Source organism: Poecilia reticulata, chromosome 17 (genome assembly GCF_904066995.2).
Source record: "Poecilia reticulata chromosome 17, P_reticulata-male-v2, whole genome shotgun sequence".
Classification (NCBI taxonomy): Eukaryota; Metazoa; Chordata; class Actinopteri; order Cyprinodontiformes; family Poeciliidae; genus Poecilia; species Poecilia reticulata.
The window spans coordinates 6,374,649-6,398,838 of record NC_088846.1 but is presented as its reverse complement, the minus strand read 5'-3'; the positions used below and the strand labels follow the sequence as shown (position 1 = coordinate 6,398,838).

At 42.0% G+C, this 24,190-nt stretch overlaps 2 protein-coding genes across 5 annotated transcripts in view; both read right to left on the bottom strand.

Annotated features, from left to right (window-relative positions):
• Window positions 1–147: 147 nt before the first annotated feature.
• c8b (complement component 8, beta polypeptide) lies at window positions 148–8,252 on the bottom strand. The gene is made up of 12 exons (XM_008433157.3): window positions 6,672–8,252; window positions 5,742–5,889; window positions 4,615–4,762; window positions 3,582–3,723; window positions 3,336–3,468; window positions 2,772–2,969; window positions 2,420–2,660; window positions 2,181–2,309; window positions 1,938–2,101; window positions 1,372–1,525; window positions 456–527; window positions 148–354 (listed from the first exon to the last, which is right to left on the bottom strand). The coding sequence occupies exons 1-12, from the start codon at window positions 6,752–6,754 to the stop codon at window positions 200–202; spliced, it is 1,767 nt and encodes a 588-aa protein (XP_008431379.2). The 5' UTR covers window positions 6,755–8,252; the 3' UTR covers window positions 148–199.
• A 104-nt stretch (window positions 8,253–8,356) lies between these two features.
• The window catches only part of dab1b (DAB adaptor protein 1b), a 64,441-nt gene continuing 48,607 nt past the window's right edge, over window positions 8,357–24,190 (bottom strand). For 2 of the 4 annotated variants that reach the window (XM_008433161.3, XM_008433158.3), the window contains exons 7-15: window positions 24,032–24,070; window positions 21,869–21,934; window positions 19,403–19,462; window positions 15,480–15,527; window positions 15,166–15,274; window positions 13,419–14,045; window positions 11,831–11,958; window positions 11,430–11,534; window positions 8,357–11,074 (exon numbers count right to left, since the gene is read on the bottom strand). In XM_008433161.3, the coding sequence (XP_008431383.1) occupies window positions 11,454–11,534; window positions 11,831–11,958; window positions 13,419–14,045; window positions 15,166–15,274; window positions 15,480–15,527; window positions 19,403–19,462; window positions 21,869–21,934; window positions 24,032–24,070 (1,158 nt within the window). In that variant the 3' untranslated portion in view covers window positions 8,357–11,074; window positions 11,430–11,453. Of the gene's footprint in view, window positions 11,075–11,117; window positions 11,535–11,830; window positions 11,959–13,418; window positions 14,046–15,165; window positions 15,275–15,479; window positions 15,528–19,402; window positions 19,463–21,868; window positions 21,935–24,031; window positions 24,071–24,190 lie in introns of those variants that run through there. The other 2 variants (XM_081597971.1, XM_017310093.2) reach the window with 2 other exon arrangements.

The following is a 24,190-nucleotide window of genomic DNA, read 5'->3' as shown; positions in this document are numbered from 1 at the left end:
AGCAGCTGAATGTAGGTCAGTGCCTGAGGCAGGCCTAGTTAAGTACCGCAATGAAAGAAAAACAGAAGCTATCGCTCTCATGGTTTAACATCCTCAATTAAATACTTTCTCACAGGACGAATCATTCGAATGAAACACCAGGTTGCATACGTGTTTGGTAGATACTTTATTCACTTTCTCTTCTTTAACATCTGCAACTTTAAAAGCAGCCTGTGGACTCCTGCCGCAGCCCTCTGCATGGGAGGCCGCCGCTGCTTGGTGCCGGGTTGCTACACTGTCGACTCCGGGTCATTTGACCGCCGCTGCAGGGTGACCACGTTCCCCAACAGCTCCAGCCACCATCGATGCCCAACTCTACAATGAAACAAGCACGCCTTTTGTCACGTCTCTGTGCGTTGATGGATGAAACGTGTGGTGCATCAGAAAAAATACTTCTAGCGTTCGGCTTCATCGACCTTTTAGCCTGGAGGTGATTTCGCAGCTCCGTCCGGTGTAGCCGGTGGGACACACGCACTCGCATCTCGTGCCTGTCGAGCAAGCAGACGATGTTACTTTTGCCGCGGTTGAAATAAAATTCTGAAGTCATGTTAAACAAGTTCTAATTGTGTAACCACAAGTTTTAACATTTATATTTGTGGTTGGCAGAAGGTACACCATCAATGTAGATTTTGACAAGTCAGGACACGATCTGAAATTCTGTACAGTTGCAAACAGAAGTGCCGTTCCCAAGAGTGGACTGTGATCACCTCTGGACCCAGAGGTCCAAAGGTGATCCCGAGAGAAGCCTCCACCTCCTGGGATTCTGGTCTTACAAACCACACAGATAAGTTCTTCAATCAAGGTGTGTCTTGATTGAACTTGACTGGCCAGTCTATACTTTCTTGGGTTTTAACTTCTTGATTAATGTCTATTGAAATATCTGAGTCTTTGCATCCCACCACAAGATGACAATCAGACTTTCTTCCGTTGTTTTTGGAGCCATTATTCCAAAAACAACGGAGCCATTACTCCGTGGTCTTTCTGCCAATGTCAGTACAGAACTTGATTAAGTAAATGACCATTAACTACCAGCTTCCTCACATGCTGATGACCTTGTTTAGCAGCAGGACCTGAGCCCCTTGCAGTCACTGAGATAACTCTTTAGGCCACAATGTTCAGCAGTGAAATATGAGTTCATGTGTCTTGATGGTTAAAATCTGGTCAGAATAGGGTCATCGAAAGAGCAGAGCCATATTATATGAAAAAGAGTGAACCAAAAGTCCTTAGAAAGACTGAAAAAGCAACAATTTCACCTGAAGAAAACAGCTTCTTCAAGTTAAGGTTCGCGTCACAATGAGAAAGGACTTAATGAAACAATCCAAAGTCTCGTACCTTTTAGAACAGCCACTCCATTGTTGTGACAGGGAGCACAGCGACAGGCGCTGGTCTCAGCCAGGTACTCGGACAGAGCTCTCTTCAAGTTCCTCTTCAGACTGTCGGCCTGGACGAAGTCCCTGGAAGTCACCAGCTCGTACAGCGGCTTGGTCTGATGATACACATAGTGATGTTCTATCATATCACACGCTTCTCGTTTTACAGCTCAAATAATCTGAAAATCAGACATTTTTTCACTGAGCCAGCAGAAACCTGCCTCGAACAGCAAAAAATAAATAAAAATAAATCAGCCAATTTCTCTCTGGCACACTAACTGGCTTAGTGTTTGCTCCCTAAATTGCCATTGATCAGTTCTGTTGTACTGTAACTCTTTGTAACCGTGCCAACGCTGGCCGTGCATCAAGCTGTCTGATCTGATTCATTGTCCTCAGCTTAATTAGCACCTCAGATAATGGAGGAGCGAAACACACCGAAACATCTATTGACCTGGTTGATGTCGGAGGCGAGCATCACACATAAAAAAATAAGTAAGCATAAATCTTTTATGTGCAGTTTGAGCTCACCGTCATGCGGATGAAGTCCGGGTTGTAACGGACGCCTTCACCCCAGAGCCTCATCAGCTGCTCACTGGGAAGCTTCTGAGACAACAACGCAGTGATGGATTCACTGTTTCCACCCCGAACAACAGCAACAAAGTCCTCCACCATCGCCCCGTTCTTTGTGTCCTCTGAATGCAAGCAGAGAAACGTCTTGCAGGGTACAACTCGTGCATAAGGTGTAAGAAATTCACAGAGATGTTTTCCCACCTCCCATTTCATTCAGAAGTCCAGCACAGGATCCACCGCCAGCGCCCAAGGATACAGGAACTCCATAAATGGTCACCCCAATCTTGAGGCCTACCTGCAGGCAAGATTTGTACTGGTCCAAATTATAATCTAGGACGACAAACCAGAGTGCGATTACTTCTCAACTGCTTGGATAACAGATCCAAACCATTCTTGCCAGGCTACGCATTTTGAATCCCGGTGCCATAATCACTCCAGACCTGACTTCTCCAGCTTCTCTTTGTTCAGGATGGTCGTGTGCTCGAAGTCTCCTCCGAGGGTGGCCTCGGTGATGTAGTGGGTGCCGTAGTCCTTGTAGATCTGCCTGTACTCTCCGTAAACGTATGCCTGCGGCAGAGAGCGAAGGCGCTGCAGGAACTCCGGGTGAAGCACCAAGCCGTCGGACTTCAGGATGTACTGGGCCAGCTCCAGCTCCGCTTTGGCTCGAATGAAGCTGTTCGTCTAGAGATCAGAGAGCAAGTCGCCAAGACCATGAGGGAATGTGACGTTTCTCAGAACACGACGCTGCAGGTTAGTTGGTCATTTAGAGATTTGCCAGAGGGACAAACGTACGACTCCGGAGGCACGTCGAATCTTGCTGACAGATTTCCTGTATTTGGAGGAGTCGTAATTGAACCCAAAGCTGAAGACCCCCGGAATGCCGAAGCCAATGGAGAAAGAGGTTTGTGTCATCCGCTCCCTGAGAGTGTAATCCATGTAGTCAGAGTACGACTCGAACGACTGCAGGGTGAAATCGTACGAGCCTCTCGTCTGTAGGAAGAAGAATATTATGGGATGACGGACAGATGTTGCTGTCATTTTAAGCAGTTCAAACGGTATTGAGGATTAATGGCTCGTGTAGTTTTCAAAATCTGTGTAAATCACTCTAGAGGTGAGTGTTGAGTTTCCTTTTAAAAGAAAAAAAAGCAAGGAAAACAAAAATAATATGGCTATTAAAAGACAAAAAAAAACTTTGTGTTGTACCCAACAACATTTTCCATTTTAAGAAAATGTAAAAATTTAAGTAAAACCGGAGGGACAAATTTGCTGATCTTTGCTCTCCAATTGCATAAAACACATTCATGTGTCTCATGTTCCATTTTTGACACGACTTTGACCGAAGTCGGCCGTTTTGACCTGCAACGTGTACTGCTGCAAGTTGAAGGGCTTCCTGAACGGGACATCCTGGATGTAGTGAGGCAGGCAGCCGCCTCCATAGTATCTGTTATCGAGCACCACGCCTTCCAGGTGGCTGTTCAGGACGTTTATTCTGAAAGAAAAAGTATTATTGTTGATACGGAGAACGGTGGGAGAGTTTGAAACAGCAGCAAGAGGAAAAAGAAACCCGGCATGTTTTGGAAATTGACTCTTCAAGTGACACACCCTTTGGCCAGATTTTCTATCCCCCAGTACTCTTCTGCCTCCACCCTGCAGGGCTTGGACGTCTTGGTGCAGCCGACCTCGTCGGACATGTCCCCACAGTCGTCCTCTCCGTTACACTGCAGGGTTCTGTGGACACAGCGACCTGAGGGACGTAAAGGAAATGCTCTCATACAGTTTCCCTGCTTCTGGCTCATATTTTATATTCTTTTCTTAGTGTACATGGTTGACAACTTTTTTTGACAAATTAAACAGTGGTGAATCTTTAGAAGTGCTGGTCCATTTTTAAAGTCAGTCAGTGCTGGGCCTTCTTTCAGTAATCTGCTAATACACCAATTTTCTGCTTAGCGAAGTAGCATTTCTGCTAACTATAAAAACATCAAGCTTCCGCAAAATTTATTTTTCTGAATAAATTATCATTTAGTTAAACTCTCTCTGTTGAAAAAGTTTGACATCTGTATTGAAGATTCTTTAAGTAGTTTGATATTTATAATTTCAGCTTTAGGCTCTATTGGCCATGATAAAACTAAGATTTCACTTTGGGTTCCTGTCAGAGGTTAAAATTAGGCCAACTGAAGCTCAGATAATAATGAAAATAAGTGTTTCATATGTTATTAATGTAAAACATGAAGAAAGAATGATCATTAGCATGCTAGCAAATGGAAATATCAAATTAGCCTTCCAGAAGAAACTGTTAAACTTTCTTGTAAAAGTCTAATTTTGTCATGTTCTAGACATCAATTTTAATATATTTTATGGGTGTTTTGCCAGTCAAAGTGCATAATAACAGAACTGGAAGAAAAATAACACAAAAAATATGTTTTTATTCATTCCCTTTCATGAATAATTAAAAAACAAAAAAACACTGCAGTTCCTTTACTTTACAGAATACAGGTAGAGTCCATTTAATTAGAAATAATTTAATAAAAAATTATTGTAAAAAAATTGCTGAACTGTAAAGGCATTTATTAATTCCACTGGATTTTAGGTAGCGGTACTAGAGTGAACCAGAAATGGAGACAGAGGTGCAGCGTACCCGTTTGTGTGCAGAGGAATCCCTCACACAGAGGTACGTTATCGCAGGTGTAGCGAGCTGGAACCTCGCAGCGTTCCTCCTGGGTGCCATGAAGGTAGCATGGCTCTCCTCCAAACTGAGATGGTTGCTCCAGTTTAGCATAGCGGTACTGGTTGTAGTTGTAGGGAGACAAACACGCCGCGTGTCAGCACACACCATGACAGAGTCTTGCCAACATCCTCTAACATCCTGTGGCTCCGGAGCTCCTCCTGAGAGCCATAATGGCTGAAATCACATTAGCGGGCTGTTCTCACTTTGTCATGTCAGCTTTATTAATCCCCTCTCTTGTAAAGTGGGTGAGATGGAGGACTGGAGTGGATCAGCTCTGACCTTTGTCAGCGGCGGAGCTCTTTACAGTCCACACAGAGCTCCACTCTGATCAAACGCAGCTTGACTGGCTCTTAAATATTTAAATGTCAAAAGCCCCAAAAAATTGTCTGTCGACCGTTTCTGTGCCACGAAGTTACCCATCTCTAATCTGACTCCAGGTGGACGGCGCGTCTTTATGAAAACTAATTAGCTGCTCTTAGCAGAATCAGTTCAGCTTTTATTATCTGGACTTACCTGAACATATATTTACTTTACTTTTGCTAGTTTTTGGCTGATTTCATGCTGAACATGAACTGGTTTTAGTTTGCTAAAAAAAAAAGAAAAACAGAAACAAAAACAGCCATAATGGGCAACAACTGACAAACTCTCACCCTTGACATTAGTGCTAAAAATATTTTCATGACCATTTCAAGCTGCTTATTTTCCAGATTATCAGAGGTCTAAAATGCCTGGCAGCCATATTGGATTTTGGGATCAGGGTTGAAACAGATGAGAAACTCCCAACTTTCCCCTGTGGAGTTCCAGCTTCAGGAAACCTTTACGTCAGTAACTTCAACTAGGACTTTGTGCATTTTAACTTTGATGATTTCTGAAAATATTAAATGACAGCAGCACAAATTAAAATTTTTGCAACACAAACACCAATTTTGTTCAATCTGAAGAAGGCAGGGGGATGAAACTTTGCTCAGATCCTATTTACTGTCCGACATTCGTTCCAACACAATTGTGTGCATTTGCCTCCTCATCATCGTACTTACTTTCTTCTTTGTGCAGGTGTCACAGCGGGACCAACGGCTCCACTCCGATAAAACACAGTCCACCGGCTGAACTACCACCCGGTTACCCACTGAACGGGTCTCACGAACACTGGAGTTCTCATCGCTTGCTGTTGTTCGGGGAAACTCACTGTGATGTGTTCATAGGACGAGAAATCAAAACTAACAAAAATGCAGCCTGGTAGCAAATGTGTTTATCTAAAAGGGCAGCATTACGTATTTCACAGGCACATAGAGCCATTTTACAGCACAGCCAAGTAACTGTTACCTTCAGCTGAATAGATAAAACATGACTTAAAAGAAATGCCACTTTGTAATTTAACGCCTTGAAATTAGGCCACTGTCTCTTTAAGAAGTTCCTGCTCTTTCTAAAACTCCGCCTTCAGGAAGTCATCACAACATGGCTCCTTTATTCACCATTTAACAGCGTTTTACCAGCGTTGCTATTGATGAGCTCAGTTCCACCAGGTGTTTGCCAATTGCTGCTGGCTAGTCTGAAGGAGCTGTGTGTGTGTGTGTGTGGGGGGGGGGGGGGGGGGGGTGCGTGTGTGTGTGGGAGAGGATGGGGGTTGCACTCTGTGAGGCAGAAGCTTGAAAACTCCCGCCCTGAGAAGAAGCTTCATCATTAAGGTGGTGCTCGGTCCCCACCAAGCTGTTTGCACAGCTGAATGGTTGCCATGGAGATTAAAGGATTTCTCAAACATTCATGAAAGAATCAAAGCAACCATTTGACGTGTGTTTTTTGACGAGGGAATAACATTATAACGCGATACAAAGCTCACAAAAGTCGATCTTACATAACGCTGCCCCTTTAAATCGATTTGTGCTCAGATGACAAATCTGAAATTTTTTTTTTATAACAGCAAATCGTCAGGGGAAGCTATAGTTGAGCAGAAATAATAAATCTCCTACCTTAGCAGCACCAAGCTGAGCGTCAGAGCGAGCAGGCAGCTGTAGGAACCGAGTCTGCTCGACTGTATCATCACAGAAAACATGACTGTGTGTTATGAGCTGCTGTGACTGAGGGGAAAGCTCTGCTCAGCTCGCTGTGTAAACACGCGCTGATCAATACTGGCCTCAAGATGAACCCACTGCCACCATTAGAGTCAGCCACCAAGCTGGATGCACAACCCCACAGGCCACTAGAGCCGCACTGCCAGGTGTGTGTGTGTAAGTGTGTGTTTCCCGCAGGTTCGACACAGTCTGATTAAAACGCCGTTGGATTCGCTGGCGAGTTCAGCGGACGGGCCCGCGATGTCTTTGTCATTTGCATAAACTTCATTACGTGTGACAAGTAATATCTGCTCCTGACACGCGCAGGAAATGTGTTTATGACGATACGACGGCGGTGAAAAATGAGCGCCGCGCAATTAAGTACGGGAAGGGTGCCACCATCATTTGCAGTCGAGCTGCAGCGCTGCAACCTTTAACCTTTGTTCAGCTTCGCCACACTGTGGGCTTTACAAAGTGGCGCAATCACAGGAATTTGCCAAAGTTTGTTTATTCCAGGGTGGCGCAATACGGTAGTTATGGGATTTTGACTGCTTTTTTTTTTTTAATATATATAGAAATACATTTTTAAGAAGGTTTGAAGAAATGACAACTAACAGCGGCTGAGTCCAAACGTTTTGACACGTGGGACAAAATCGTAAAGTCAAAATTACGCGCAGGCCAAGAGAATAACAACAATAAACTAAAGTCAAAGAAATTGTATTGATATTTTCTGACAGCAGCTCGTCTCAAGATTTATCCATCACCCAAGTGGGAAGGCAGAGAGTCTGAACCGACTCTGATGGGATCCGATGGAGAAGCAGCCAGATGTCGGACCATGTAAGGTATAATTCTTTATCCTGCCGAAGTGGTGGTCTGCTGCTGGAACTTCACAGAATCCAATGTGAGATGGAGAGCCGAACGTTCCCAACTTTCCCTTCCAGTTTAAAGTCAAAATGATAAAATATTTCCTTTGGGATTCTAAGAAGCCTGAGTGATTTATTAAAAACTTCCCCTCTATCAGTAATCAGAGATTAAGTTTAGTGTCGTTATTTAGTTTTTTCGGTTTCATTTCTTAAGTGGGTCATTGGCAAATGCATTAGTTCTGATCCAAAAGAAAAATTTGGATGTTTGTTTTAGTAAGGAGCTATCAATAATCCTTTATTTTTTTAATGAAAATATTAATCAGCCTAACCTAAAGACTTAACTCCAAAGAAAACAGCAGAATTTCACTGGAGCACTTAAGCAAAAATAAAAACATCCTTTAGTGAAAAGAAAACCAAATAAACCATAAATCCTGAGAAACATATAGAAATGTTCCTCCACTCATCTTCCATTATGTAGCATAGAGCGCCCCCTGGAAAGGAACTGATCATTTTCTTCATCCATCCAGATTTTTCTTTATCTAACTAATTGGAAAAACGTCATTAATAAAACTTAAAAGCAAATATTCATTAGAAAAAAAAAAAGAAAAAAAAGAGCTAACATTTTCCCCAAAACTAAGATCTATACAAGAAGCCACATTAAGATCATTTGTTGACGCATTGCAGCCCCTGTTGGCTGTTCCCATCACTGTCACCTACCGCAGTAAGACAGAGGAGCAGCAGTAACCTTGGGAATCACGTGGTCATTTATTTGTGACAGAACAGTGTCATGGATACAGCATATGGAGGGGGCAGGGGGGGAGTCATAGACGTACAAAAATCCCTTTTTGTGTTTTCAGCACAGTTCTTAATTCCATAAATAAACTTTACAAAATATTCTGGGACACTTTTTTGTCTTGTTTGTCGGTTAACCGTTCGTGACCGGTATCGTCTAGCAGGAAGTGTTTGGACTGGTCAGGTGGAGACGACGTACGCTAAGTGCTTCGTTACAACAACGCGATGGACTGACGGGAGCAGCGACTGGACAACGGAAACCAAACCCAGAGGAGACGCGATGTCCTGTCGCCGTTGAGCTTTCTGTTACTAAACCATCCACAGTGTATTGAGTGTTTGCCGTTTTGCCACATTTCAACCACAAACTAGGATTTATTTTATAGTGATTATATCTGATAGACCAACACAAGGTAGTTCACCATTGTAATGCAAATGTTTGTTTTTTAATCACAGAAGTGTTTGATGTGAACTTTACACATCTGAAGTTTGAGTAAAAAATGCTAAATCTTACCAAGAGTTTTTTTTTGTCTAATTTCTAGTGCAAATATCTTAAAATGAGACAAAACTAACTCAAAAGTAACTCTTCATCAAGATGTAAGAGCTTATTTTAGGTCAATAATTCTTGAATATTTATCAAAAAAAAGAAGTACTAGTTCCACTGGCTGATTTTCTTCACTTATGGGAAAAATGACTTGTAATAAAAGGAAAAACATCCGCCAATGGAAGTAGTACGTTTTGATCAATATTAAAGAATTACTGATTTAAGAGGAGCTCCGAAAAGTTACTTGTCTTATTTCAAGTGTTAAAAATCAGGGCTTCTGCTGGTTTTACCAACTCAAATTTAACACTTTTTAAAACCTTTTTTAAAGACCATAAAAAACAAGATTTAGGACCTGGAACATGAGTTGGTACTTCTTGTGAGATCTTGTCACATTCTTACATTAGTTGAAGACATGAAATACTGTTTGTTTTACTCTCTTTCCTATTTGTCAGCAGAGCTGCGTCTGTGGCTCCATTCTCGTTTGGTTCCATGCTCGACTTATTTTCCCTCCATAGCAACAACTTTGTTGAAGTAAAATACTTCATTAGGTCAGACTAGTGCTTGTCCGTCACCAATCTTCAGACTTTAGAGATTGCTGCTCTTAGATCAGTGCTAGTAGCAGCAGCAGCAAACATTACCAGGCAAAGCTTTAGCTATCCTAGCTAGCAAGGATGTTTTATTAGCTTGTTAGCGGTAGCCTCAACCTCCCTGAGTAACAGAACTTTGAGACTTTCAATCGCCATTCAATCAGATTGAATCTATGGTATTTTGCAGAGAAGAACAGCTAAACTAAATCAGAGCAAAGCTGGTAAATACACCCCGAAAGACCTGATTTTGATATTTTTTGCTGAAAAAAAGTGCAACAATTAAGCTCTACTTTGTGTTGGTCTACCTAAAAAAAGAAAAAAAAAAAGAAAACAGAAAGTCTAAAAATGCACATAAGTTTGTGGTTCTAATGTGACTTAAAGGTAAAAAATTTGCCAGTAATAGGAAAACGTCTTTCATCCCAATGTATTACTAAGTTTTTTCCCCCCTATTGTTTCTTCAAGAAACCAGACAGACAGAGGCAAATTGTAAACAACGTGACCTTGGTTGAAAATGACGTGTATCTAAAAAGCTAAGAAAATCTGCCACTAGACGTCGGTAAAAAGGTAACACCTCTAGCTCCGCCCACTTCGCTCTTTTTGTCGAGTTTGTAATCAGAGAATCATCAGACTTTATTCTGCCTGAACAGGCAACACATATTCACAGTTCATTCCCTCCCCTCCCCGAAACCTTAAAAATAAAAAAGACAATACATCTTTAGAAATTAGAAGTAAAAAAAAAAAAAAAAACATGGCTCCAAGAAAGAAACAAAAAAATTAAATTAATTTCCAGATGGTTAGACTGGAGATGCTGGTGGAGCGTTGCTTCAGACAAACACACGTAGTTGGCATCCGAGAGGCAGAGTGCTATCTTATGGCACGGAGGCTCGGGGTTTTAGGAGGGCATGGGGGAAAGATTCTTATTTACAAAATAGACGTTTGGCAATTTTTCATTTCTACACCGTCACGTAGACGTCTGCATTGACTCCGGCGTCAGCGGCTGGGAATTCACAGCTTATAAAAGATGAAGAATCAGAGTTGTTGACTTCATTTCTCAGGCCCTCGGCCAAGTTCGTCCAACTCTCACCAGCCGTGTCTGTTCATGCAAACCGGTGAAACGGTGGAGTGAGATGACGGGAAACTTGCTGCATACTGCGGCCAACGCACGGAGGGATGCTGCTCCTCTTTGACGTTTGTCAAGAAAAAAAAAAGTAGTTTGCATCATCAACGTCGTTTTTTTTTTAAAAACTCTTTCAGTTCGAAACGGAAGGATGCGCGCACCTCCCGCTCAAGGAGTCCGATATCAAAGGTCACTTCCTGGTTGAAGAGTTATTTGATTGGACATGCTGAGGAAAGCAATACAGTGTGTGGCCTCTCGAGAAAAAATAAAGCAGTTCCTCTGATAGCCAGAAATATCCTTTAAATGTTATTTAAAAAACAACAACAAAAAAACCCAAAACAGCTAGCCTGTGTAATCACAGTCACTTGTATGTCTTGTTTTTCCCAGAAGCTCCAGTTTCAGGATGGAAAGCTTCCATATCCCTAAAGGGAAGACGAAGAAAAAAAAAACAAAAAAAACTCTTTTAGTGTAGTTATAAATCTCACCACCAGATGTCACTGTGGTGCCTTCCCAGCTTCAGACTGATTTACATGAAGGCTGCGGTTGGCAGCAAAGCTTCCATTCACAGTAAAAACTGGGAGGCAAGCTGACAGATGGAAATATGAAGCCAATAAAGGACAGAAAGATGGGTTTATGGGGGGAAAGGATGAGACGAGAGAAATCGCTTGGCATTGAGAAGAAAAAGAGATGGGGAGTGGAGACACAAATGTCACGCGGTGAAGAGGGCTGATTAATAACTGTGGGAAATGAGGGAGAACAGGCTGATGAAACGCTTACCGCCTTCCCACCGCCTGCGTCCCTCTAGCTGTCTTTCTGCGGACCCGTCTGATCCGTCGGCTCGGCAGCTTCGCTTGGCACCGGAGAGTCCGACCTCGCCGAACCCTGGGTCGGAGAGATATCAGTTCTTCTTCACTCTGATTTCCCACCAAAATTGGGAAGTGCAATCATTCTAAAAGATTTCACCTCATTGCGCCATTTAATCAACGCACTTAATTGATGTTCGACCTTTCATGTGTAATTGATGACTTTTTTTTTTCTTTTTTTTGCTAGACGTAAATAACTTCAGTCCGGTGATAATCACACGAGACATTATATATCATCCCCGCTGCAATAAGAGTCTGTTGGTAAGTGGCATCCATGAATGCCACTTACCATGCTGTGGAGAGACAAGCACTTACTGATTGATCCTCCCTGGCGTTGCTGGGGGGTCCCTCCGGGTCAACTGGGGAGTGATCCGTCAGAGGGTCACTGCCCTGGGAGGGGGGGCAGTCTGAAGACGAGCTCTGCTGAGGGGCGGGTGTGGATGCTGCCAACAGAAAGTTGAGGGAATGCGATGAGATGAAAGATGGGAATCTAGATCATGACCTTTAAGCACGTCTGCCTTCGACGACGTTAGCTTTCAGATGAGGCTCGTTCTGACAGGCGGTTTAGCCGCCTCCCTTCTTTTCAAGAGGGACAAAACAAGACCAAGAAGGTGTGAGAGAAGGCAGACGGGCTAATTGTTTTGCAAGAAAGCCGACGCAAACACAAATGTCTAACAATTAGCGGTAAGTGAAAGGCAAAGGCTGTAACGTCAGTTTCCCCGCAAAACTGGAGACAGCGGAAAAGTAAAGATGACAGTTCAAAGCGGCTAGCAAGACATTTGTAAAGGCAGTAATGAATGTGAGAAGAGAAGCACCGTTATGCAGAGGGTGTTTGGGTATTTCCTTTGAGTGAAGGTTACCAGGGAAACAAAGATCACTATCTCAAAAGTCCTTCCAGTCAATGGTTTCTAGAGATTGATTGAAATCAGATTGTTTTCAGCTCACTTCGCCCAAACGATGACCAATCGGCTGGATCGACTTGACCGTTTTCCAATCAGTGAACACATCGTAGCTCGGTCATGGTGATGAAACCCTCTGGAGGAAGCCGTTTTACAATGTTTTCACACCTGATAGACTCAATTTGACTTGGCACTAAAATTGCAACATTTGTTACATTTTCAGCTGCTGCAGTTCACTTTCACCTTGCACTGTCAAATGATCCAAAACCTGTTCCCCCTCCTCGCCTGTGGTAGTACTGCACCAAGAACCACTGAAGGAAACGGCACAAAAATCTTAGAAGACGCTGAACAAAACATCCTTCTTCACAAAACGTATACAAAATGGAGTCATATTTTAGCAGTTGTAGGATTTCTCTTTCGTCTCTGGTAAAAGAGCACAAGCCATTTCTCCCACTACTATTTGACTTGTGTGTTTGTTTTGGTTATATTTACCCAGAATGCCCTGCACTGTAGTTTGCTTAATGCTTTACTGATGGAAGCAAATCAAGCCGAGCCTACCGGACTATCAGGTTTGAAAACACCCCATCCTGTTTACCAAAGTGCCAGTGAACATGGCGGCTCAGTCTATGTTAAATACAGATATCTTGAGGTACCTTAAGATATTCAAACATGTACAAAAATCAAGCTATTCAGATAAACTGTACCAGAACCAAACAGCATTCAGTTTCTATGCAAACTTCCAGAAAAGTACAAAGCAGCTGAAACAATCAATTCCTTTAAAACAAGGTTGAAGATCAACTTGTTTAGAGCTTCATGACGTGCATTGATAAAAAGTAGTGTATGTCACTGGTTTCTCAATTGGTGATTTTATGCCGGTTTATTTTTTATGTTTTTATGATGCAAAGCACTCTGAACTGCCTTGTTGCTGAAATATTCTGTACAAATAAACATGTTTGATTGATTGATAGAAATTGCTTGAATAAAGTGCACTCAAACACACTTACGTGATTCAGTTGAAGGCGAGGTGGATGTTCCTGGGCTCAAAGTCATCCTGGACAGATCAAGGTCGCTACAGCTACCTTCTTCCTCCTGATTGGCTGCTGCCTGTGGAGGCAGCAGCTGACTGCAGACCAGCGTGTCAGGCACACTCATGAGGCCAGGGGTTCCGCACCTGCTTGCCCCTCCGGACACCACGCCGGGTCCCGCTGTGGACGGGCCCTCTCCCGCGTCCAAGTCCACGCCCAGTCCTTCCTTCCCCAGGCTGAGCTGCCTCTGGAGCAGGGCGGGGTCGGCCATGTGCTGGGGGCTGGTGATGGCCGAGGAGGGCGCCGACAGGTCGCACGCTTGGGGGCACATGGTGGTAATGGGGACCAGGCCTTGGAGCATGGCAGCTGGTATGGCGTGGCCCCCAACTCCCACCGTCTGGGCCGGCATATACGCTGCCATGGCCGCCCACTGCTGCTGGGTGGTGGGGAAAATGTTGGCCTGGCTCAGGATGATGGGCTGACCGCCGGGGAGGACCTGAGCCACCTGGAGGGGTCCCTGAACGGGGAAGGCCAAAGTCTGAGCCTGGCCGGGAAACGGCTGCTGGGCCCACTGAGCCGCTTGGACCGGCCCCATGGTCATATAACCTGGAGGAGGCAAACGTCGTCGAGCTTTTAGCATCTGAAGGAGGAGTTCAACCAATCAACAGCTCAATGGCGAGAGAAGGACACTGAGAAACAGTCAAGAGGACCAGCCTAAGACTAGAGGAGCTGAGAGAATCTCATCATGGAACAACTATTAGTCAAGGATTCTAAAATTCTAAAATAGACATTTTGAAAAGCTGTAAGAAGTCAAGCAGAGGAAACGGCAAACATGGAAGTAAACCAAAAGGTAAATTTTAAAGCAGTGGACAGTATTTACAAGGAGCTTGTGCTCAACAAGGAAAACAAAATTATGACTGAATTTCACCTGGACGACTGTCTGCCTCTTACTAAAAACAGATAAAAGTTCCTATTGGTTTCACAAGTTTTTAAGCTACTACAGATACACTTCATATATATCTGATATGTATCTGAAGGAATGCCTAGTTGGCCTGTATGTTATTTTGTGTCTGAGATACGCCTGTATTGATATTCTACCACAAATCAATTTTGAAATAAGGACAAGTTATCTATCCAACCAACTATCTATACATAAAATGGGCCACACAATCCTCACTCTGGTGCCAGCATCATGGTGGTTACACAAACACCAAGAAGCGAAACAAAATTGCAAAACTGTACAGAAAATACAGAATTTGCATTTAAGATGCCCTGTAAGTATGTTCAGACTCCTCAAAAGGCAAAGCTTCAGCTTCACTCGGTTCAAACTATACAACACAAAATCTCTTATTAAACACCTTTTGCTGTCTAGTTATTAATCAGTGCATAATTGTTAGAATTAATCAGCGAATCTATAAATTATCAAGCATGCACCAGAGGAATGCTCTGTTGTTTCATTTTAGTCAATAACATATTTATTTTCCCTACCTAGTTCATAAAAACTCAATAAAACACATTTGTGGTTTAGCCATTTCAAAGTGATGTGGAAGAGTTGAATATCATGCATGCTTTTGTTAATATCAAATGTGCCTACAGGTAATTTTCTTTGACTTTTTGATTAAATTTGTCAAATGCTCCTTCCACTCAAAGGAGAGTGATAGAAATGATAGAGCTCATCGTGTTCCCAACTTGAATCGGAAGTGAGACAGGAAGCGTGGTCGTCTACCTGACGGCACGGAGGTCGGGCTGAAGGGGGCGTACAGCTCGGCGGGGGTGTGCTGCTGCTGGCGGCTGCTCCGGTTCGGGTCCAGCGTGTTGGCAGGTGACGGGGGCATCTGGAAGGACACGCATGTCACCTCTATCAAAGTCACCTAAAAGTCACACCGAGCTCCATCTGTGAGCGTTTCTGCCGTCAGATCAGAGCGATTCCGATCGCCACCAGCGCCCTGACAGAACTCGTATCGGCTCCACTGACATGAAAGCGTGATTTTTTTAACCTTTTTTTTAACTTTTTTTTTTTTTTTTGCTGGAGGTACTCACCGAGGGAGGGGTGGACATGTCGCCGAAAAGATCAAAGTGGTTGATGTTCTACGAGTCGGGCCGTACGACGAGGCAGGGAGGGGGGAGGAAAAAAGAAAAAAGAGGGAAAAGTCTGGTGATACATCAGCACCTGAAAAACTCCAGAGTCATGACCGTTTTATTTCTCACATGGGCCGCCGGTGGTTGCATGGTTGGGTAGGAGTGGGCAGTAAAAATCTATTCATAAAGACGCTTTGTGCTGCGGATGGCAAGAAACAACTATCCCCCTCATTTCATTATCAGTTAATGGATCTAAAATGAATCTTTCATGCTTCGCTATAATTGAGTTGATAAAAGGCTATTGGGTTCCATAAAACAGACTCTGATTAGATATTCTTATGTCTGCCAATCATGAGAGGCCCCGGTGAGAGCCCGGGCTGCTTTATCATGCTGATTTTTGCTCCAGGAGGAGATACACACACACACACACACACACACACACGAGAGGGGGCGGGTTTTAATTCAACCAATAATGGGAGACGCTCCTGAAACCACCAGACCGAGACCATGGAACCACCTTGCCCTGTACGCAGACTGAAGCCCCCTGCTCTACTCCCCCTCTGAGGTCTACTCACACTACTGCCAGCGCTGTGGAAAAGTCTTCACCCCCTGCACAGATTTCTTCCGTTTTGTCTTTTTGTCACACTTAAAAAGTTTTTTTTATCTCATCAGAGATTACCTGAGTAAACATAAAACAATATTTTCAAATGTTGATATCATTTGTCTTGGAAAAATGCCTCTCCAAACCAGGTCTGAAAACCACCAGATCAATAAATCCCTCCAATAGAATCAATCTGACGACACGAAGGAGGTGAAAAATGTACAGATTTAACAACATGAGAAATAAAACCAGTGCAATCCATCAGTTTAGAAACCATTACAAGAGTTCCCCTCTCCTATTTTCACAAAAAGACCAGTGGTGGTAATGTTTAAGTCTGAGCTGTTTTACCATTTCAGGACTTAATTCATAAAACCACAAACTCTGCTTCACCAGGAAATCTTCAAGGCCCAATTGTCCAGCCAACGTTTAAACTCAAGCAGACTTGGTTTATGTAGCACAACAGCGAGACCATCTCTAAATAACAAAAAAAAAATTAGAGTATAACAAAAGATCAGTCTAGACTTAAATTTGTTCAAGACGCTGTCAGAATCGTCATTTCTTGCAGCGACGTAAAAGCGATGACGATACTTGTCAACGAACCAGGGTTAACAGGTTTGCGTAGCTTTTCCCTTTACTATCAACATTTGACAACTTTGGTATTTACTCAGGTCATCTTTCTTAGATACAGTGAACTCCCGCCTGTTTGTGGTCCAGTGTTCACTCAATTTTTGTTGGTAGAATGCAATCCCAATTCCATAGAGTAAATCTAACAATCGAAAGAAAATGCAGCTTTGGAAGGTACAATACTTGGGTGCAATGGTACTTGCTATGTAATTGGCTAGCATCTGTAAAGCCGCCAACCCAGGAGCACCGTTTATTTTCCTTAGTGCTGATTGGTTGAACTCCCAAGAGCAGAAATATGGAAGACTAGATTAGCTTCTGTGACAATGATTAGGTGGTTTCTACTGTGCATATGAACACATATTAAGTTATATTTGTTTGAACTATTAAATAGTAAGTCATAAGTGTTCTTAAAGGGGGTCAATGGCTGTGGTCCTTAAAATCGAACAAGTCTCGGGCGTCCACCGTCTTACTATTTTACGATCTGAAAGATTTAAATGTGACAAAAGTAAAAACAGAAGAATTCATAGGGGAGCAAAATCATTTTCACAACCCTTTAGGTGAAACATTGTAAACATGGAGTGGAAAAAGTTGCATGGAATGGTTGCAGCCATGCCCAAGCAGACAGTGATTGAAAGCGTGGAAATCCACACAAAACGCACAGACTTGCATGCTGCAGCTAAACTCACAGGGTCAAACCAAAAGGAACGAACAAACGAAAACGGGGGCGGCGGCGGCCGGTGAGCCCGCTGCCAACGTGGCGTTTATGTCCTCCTCCCACAGGCTGCGGACATAAAGGGGTGACAGTTTGCATGGCACGCCGATAACCATCAAGGGGCACAGAATGAGTCAGAATTTGGAAGAGGAAGGAGAAAAAAAAAGAAAAAAGAAAGAAGCAAACATTGTACACAGAGGTCTTTCCCCCCCGAGGGAGCTGACACACATCGGAGGAGCTCGAGGCTCTCAAAAAGCTCCAACTGAATGAACAGACAAGCAGTAACACTTAGAGATATGGAAGCGCTGCTGCCTAAACCGGCATGGGCTGTTTAGGTGAGATAGCAACTGGGCTGAGACAGTTTATCTGTCCGATACGCTGGGCTACAAAACACACAAATGACAGGAGGTTTTTTTTTTTTTGGTGAATGTTGGGTAAAAGTGGGAGTTGAATAAATGTTTCTTTTTAGAGATGAAACAGGATTATCATTGCATGGCAGAGACTTGAGCTGAACCCGGCTTCGGTTTGATTAAAAGCAGGGGGAGAAATCTCAAGTTTTCTATCGTCACACAAATTCTCTGAATAAGGAGCAGTTTTTTTTTTGTTTAGTTTTGTTCTTTACAGGTGCCTTGATTGTAAATGTAAATGTAACAACACAACATGCAACTCAACTCAATACTCCCCCCAACCCCCGCTCTCCACCGCCTACAAACCTCTCATTTCCACCCTCTGAGGAAGACAAACGCAGCCATTCCACGGCGCGGAACCGGCCCGGCGTTCCAGTCCAACGGGACCGGCAAACTGATCTGTTTTTTTTTTTATATCTCTAGCATCTGGTTATGACACGCATCTAATTCTGCACAAGATTGGATTTTGTACACAAAGCTGGCCGGTCTAATGTTCTGTGTAATTACAGATGACTTCGGTCGACCAATTTGCTGCTTTCGAGTCTTCAAGATTCTGCGGTACCACCAGTCTCATTATCATGACAAAAAGAAAAGAGAACATTGTTTTTCTGTTGTCTTTTTGAGCCAATTCCCTGCTTTACCACACTGCAGCAGTACCACACTCCAAGAACCTTTTCAGGTGTCACATTGCAGACATAAACCTCCCTGTATTTATATGCCTTTTACATGATGGGCCAATAAAAAGTAGTGCCAAATGACAAGTTTGTGTGGCGTTCTACACAGATGACGTCACGATTATTCAAACCGGGTGAAGTCAGTTTTCAAGTCACAGAAGTTTGGACTATGACTAGGACATTAAAACATGTAAATATGGTTTGATCTAAAGCAGAGTTCGGCAACCTTTAAAGAACATTTTTGACCAACTTTTACCAATAAAATATAGTTACTATTCAAATAAATGATTACAGCCTATTGAACTTCTGAAACAAAATGGGTTCAAAACAGAAAACTATTAAAACCAGTCATTCTTTTGCATCTATATTTTAAAAACAACTGGTTTCTTCATCGGTTGTGCTAATAGTTTATAGCCACCACTGTGAAAGGACCTTTGAGCAAGACCACTGCATTGTAACTTTGGCTGGACGTTTAGGGACGATGTTCTGCTAAAAGGAGAATCTCTCAAGTTTTTAGCAATTTCTAAAAAATTTTCATTCTGGATTGTGTGATGTTTAGCTCCAATTGTCTTCAGCTCTGACCAGCTTCCTGCTACTTTCCCTCCCATTCACCATTATGCACTACTTCATGTCAGCCCAGCGTATTAATTCCCAGTAAAATGCATTGAGGTTTTTAGCCGTTATGTGACAAAATGTGACATAGTTCGAGGGGTGTGAATACTTTTGCAACCTTTGATGAAGTTGAGCAAAATGGGCCAGTTGTGGCTTAAGAAACTCCTTTCGCGGGGTCTTAAAGAGAGGTTTGTAAGCAGTAAAGTAAGAAAAAAAAACCAAAAAAAGTAAATAATAAGAATGAAAACACCTACAGTCATGAAATGGCGTTTGGGAACGTCATAGATCCCTTCCTTCTGCTGACTGGTTGGGACCTGCGTTAGATCGGATGTCGATTGATATGGTTGTCAACAGATCAACAACTTTTACTTTTTCTTCGCTAGCCAAGTATTTCAACACAGGAGTGTGCAAAAAAAAAAAAAAGAAAAAAGAAAAGAAAAAAAGAAAACATGTCTATTAAAGTAGAAAAAAGTTAACTCAATCAATTTCCATCCAGGTTAATAATTTAGATGCACTTATCTTTTAGCAGCGCAGGATTATGCAAATTGTACAGTTGCGCCGCCGGATCAATTCTGCTTAAATCGATATTGATTGCAAACAAAGCTTGAAGGAGGTTCAGTGTGTATTAAGAAAGCCTATTGTTATTCGACAGCCGTCTGCGCTGTCTCATTTGATGATATGAAAATACCTTGGCTCTGGCGTTTCTCTTTTTTTTTTCCTCACAGCTATCCAAGATATCTGCTGGTTCTTAACCCCGCTGCTCGCCTCTTCATCTGCTACCTCAACTGGTTAGCTTTCAGTTATGTTCCCCCGAAGTCTATTGATCTTGTTTCACTCTGAGATCAAATGGCATGGCAAGTGATTAATCTCTCTCTTTCTCCATCTGCAACTTTCATCTTTGGAGAGGCAGAAACAGGAGGAGGAAAATGGAGACCGGGGTACAGGGTGGGTGGAGGCTGGTGTTAAGCCGCTCCACGCGTCCCTGGAGTTCTATCTGGTCCTTCAAGTGGTCCAAAATCAAAAGGTCATGGTGTTGGCTGTTGAAGAAGACCTTGGTGTACGTAGGCAGTGGGTGAATTCAAGTTGAACAGCTCACCTCCACATTTTGTAAACTGCTTTAGGTGCAATTTGGCATAGAGCGCGCATTTGCCCCAAAGCAAGTTTCTTTCATTTTTGCCTTTTTTTGTTTTTTTGTCACAGTTAAAAATGTTTTGATTAGCACATTTAAGTATCAGACAACATTAACATAAATACAAAAATGTGGAGTTTTCATTGAATATGGGAAAAAGTTTTCCAAACCAGCATGGCCATTTGGGAAAAGTGTTTGCACCCTTAACGTAATTACTTGACATTTTATTAACCAGGAAGGAGTCTTTAAGGCCACTGTGGAGGAGCTGGACCCACGTATCTTTGGAGATTTTCTTTTAATTCAGCCACATTTGTGGGTTTTTGTACAATGGAGTATTAGGGCTGCATTAATCAAATTACAAGAATTAACTCATATGAGAATAAAGTCATAATATTACGTCTTAATGCTACAAATTTATTCTCGCATTATTTCTACTTTATTTACGCACAGCTTTATTCTCTTGTTATGACTTTATTCTTGTCATTTGTTACTTGTTTTAGTTTTATTTTCTTAGCATGGCCCAAATAGTAACATGTGTTATTTGTGAACCTGAACAGCGTTTTCAAAGTCACGTCAAAACATTTCAATAGAACTCGAATTCAAATTTGACTGGACTTTTTTTTTTGTCATTCAGTAGTGGACTCGGTGGTGTGATGTGGATCACTGTCCTTCTGCAGGAGGTCGTAGTTCAGGTCTTTAACAACCATAATAGCTTCAGACCATCACACTGCCACCAGCTTGTTGATAAGTAAGGTGAGTTTTTTTCTGAAAAGCGTCAGATGTAGCGGAACGGGCATTTTTCAGAAAGTCTTGTTGTTAAGGTAAAAGTCATCTGAGAGCTCAGAGGAAGTTTCTCTACTGCTTCATGTTTTCTCAGCATGTGGTTGTTGGCGCTTTCTATGATTCAGTGGAGATTCAAAAGCCATACAAATGGCTTTATAAGCCTCTCCAGTAATTTCAATGAAATTTGAAATGACAGATGTCAACAAATGTGCTTCTTATCTCTGTTGCTTTTTGAGGTCTACTCAAACTTCCTACTTCATGTTGTCAATCTGGTTCAATTAAAGTCATTTCTTTATCCTACAGGTCTGGCACTGATGAGTATCCAGGGTGGTTTGGATAACGTTTTTCCCCCTTAATAAATTTATTCAGCATTTGAAAACTGCCTTTTGTGTTTAGGTTATCTGTGTCTGATTTACATTTTTTCTGGATGATTTGAAATGACAAAAAAAAAGCAAAAACAGACGAGATCTCCAAAGAGGAAGCTGAGCTGCCTTTTTTATGGGACTAAAAGCTTTTAAGTATTTCATCTTACTTAAACTTTCTGTCTTACTCAATCTTGTGAAATCATGAGATCTAAGGGGGTCCCCTTTCTAAGTGTCACTGGAGTCTACTGCTCAATTTTTATCTTTAAAAAAAAAAAAAAATTCATATAAAACAAAAACAAACCAAAAAAAAAACCTTTCTCCAAAAACAGTCAACACATTGGAGCTTCCTTCAGGTCAGAGCCATACCATAAATACTGCTATCTTTTTATTTATAAGGAATGAAGAAGGAGGAAAAAAAAGTGGGGCAAAACTTGTCTTTGTACCTGATAAACGCTCTCCTCTGACTGGGGGCCACGGAGGGGTTCGTGTCCAGCCTCAAACACTATGTACTACAGAACAGAATCAGTGGGCAAGGCATAGAGATGCAGAAAATAATGAAAGGGAAGGACAGAGACAGAGAGAGAGAGAGAGAGAAAAGGAGGAGAAGATGGCATATAAAACAGAGAGATAGAGGTGTGGAGACATGAGCAGAATAAGTGAAAGCACAAGGGAGCGGGGATGGAGTTGAGTGGAGGAGGGTGGGGGAACGAGATCAGGGGAAGGAAGAGTGTGAAAAATGGGGCATGGGAAAGAAGAAGGGAGAAAAGAAAAGAAAAAAAAGAGTGAGGTGGGAAGAGGAAAGAGCACAAGTATAACAGGTCAGGCAGTAGTTCAAGGCAATGTGGAGGTCTTAGCTGAAGGTTAGCCTTCCACCTCAGCAGTGTCAAACTCCACTTTCAGTGTAGAAATTGCTTCAGATATTTTTGTCTAAAAATATGTCACAGCTGTAAATCCACTGAAATTGATGCAAAAATGAAATGAAAAGAAGAAATTTGTTTGACATTTTGGGAGATATTGGTGACAGATGGATGAAACCACCGTAAGCTATGTGTGTAGAAGCGATTTGGGAAAGATGGGATGAACTACTTTTTTTTCTAATTATTGATTATTTTTTCTTAGAACTACCATCTTAAATTTATTCCTCAAAAAAGAAGAATGTATTCCTTTTCAAATACTGTAGCTGAAACATGTAGGGATAGCTTTACCTCACGAAAGAGCTAGCATCTTTGCACTAAAAGGTTGCTAATCTGTTTGCCTCAGAAGATTGAATTTGGGTAGCGCTTTAGCCAAGATATGAGAAGCCACATTTTTTATAAATATTGATTTTTATGCAATTACTATGTCCAATTTATTTCTCTAAAAAAGTTGAAATTATTTTTTCAAGTACTGTAGATGAAACGAGCTGCAAGGACATGTTTACCTCAAAAAACGAGATAGCATCTTTGCGCTAACATGTGGCTAACCTACTGTAATGTTCTGTTTGTTGGGAATTTCTAATTTTGTTTTTTTAAATGGTCCAACCAAAGACTGGGTTTGCAAATTAGCATGTGGCTAGTAAAAACCTTCGTACAAAACAACGGTTGATAGTTTTTGTCATGTAACATTGTTTACTGTGCTGTCCTTGATTAAATAAACAAAAATGTAATTTAATTAAATGAAGAAAACGTAAAATTGCATTTTTATGATTCAAACATTACAATCGCACATTCAGAAGCTGATGGTGTACAATAATATGTCCTAAAATAATTTACCAAAATGCAAAAATGTAATATTGTCAGTAGTTATTGCTATATTTTACGCACACGGCAGCCATATTTAATTTTGGGATAGCGATTTGGGAGAGGCCATCAAATCTTTCCAAAATACAATCAGAAAATTCCAGCTTCTGAGTAATAATTTAATGCAGCATTCATCCAGCTCCAGATTTCCTACTGGAATGGACTTAATCCACTTAAGAAAATCTTTAACAAAACATATATCCCAAAATGCCAAAGGTTCTGTCCACAGTCAGGCGTTTTGTCAACCAGCATCAACAAAAATCGAAAGCTACAAATGGGAATGACATCATGTAAAAACACACATCAAGAGCAAAGACCAGAGGTGCTCTGGGGGGGAGGTGGGGCGTTTGGACGAACCACTGAACATAGCATTCAGAGTAAGAGTTAGTGTTGTCTGTATTCAGTGTGAGCAAACACAGAGAAAAAAAAATAGAAACAAAAAAAAAGAAAGAAGTTATGTTGAGCCAAATAAATACAGGGCAAAAATAGTGGGGGGCGGGATAACATCCAGTCGGGGGAAGTGAAGAGGGGGCATGTCTTGGAGGAAAATCCGAACACTGACACAGATTCACTCGGAAAATATGGTTGTACAACACTGCACTGGCAAAATGGGAGTTGGATGGTTGAAGATAACTGTTCACTAGGATGGTCTACTGTGTATTACTGAATGGTGCAATATTATGAAATATTAATCCAAGCAGATAAGTGGCTGGAGAAAGAAGCAATATATTAAAGTTTTTTTGTTTTTTTTCCCCCCGTTCAGTGTGTTTTATTCCAGTGAAGCTAGAAAAGCAGTCCAGTGCTCTGGGTCTGCTCCCGCTCACCTACCTGGTACACCGGGTCATCCACTTCGTCCTCGAGGATGGTCTGCAGTTGAGGAAGAGGGCAGATGACACATTTTGTTTTTCAGTTTCATAAAAAAAAAAAATTAAAAAAAAAAGGGCTAAAAAAAAACCCAGAAACAATCCAAGTCTATCAGTAAGCAAA

Coding starts and splice junctions, on each gene's coding strand:
- c8b (XM_008433157.3), bottom strand. CDS start 6,754: ATGTTTTCTGTGATGATACAGTCGAGCAGACTCGGTTCCTACAGCTGC. Junction 3,469..3,581: donor ATAGAAAATCTGGCCAAAGG/GTGTGTCACTTG, acceptor TTTTTCTTTCAG/AATAAACGTCCTGAACAGCC. Junction 355..455: donor AATCACCTCCAGGCTAAAAG/GTCGATGAAGCC, acceptor GTTTCATTGTAG/AGTTGGGCATCGATGGTGGC.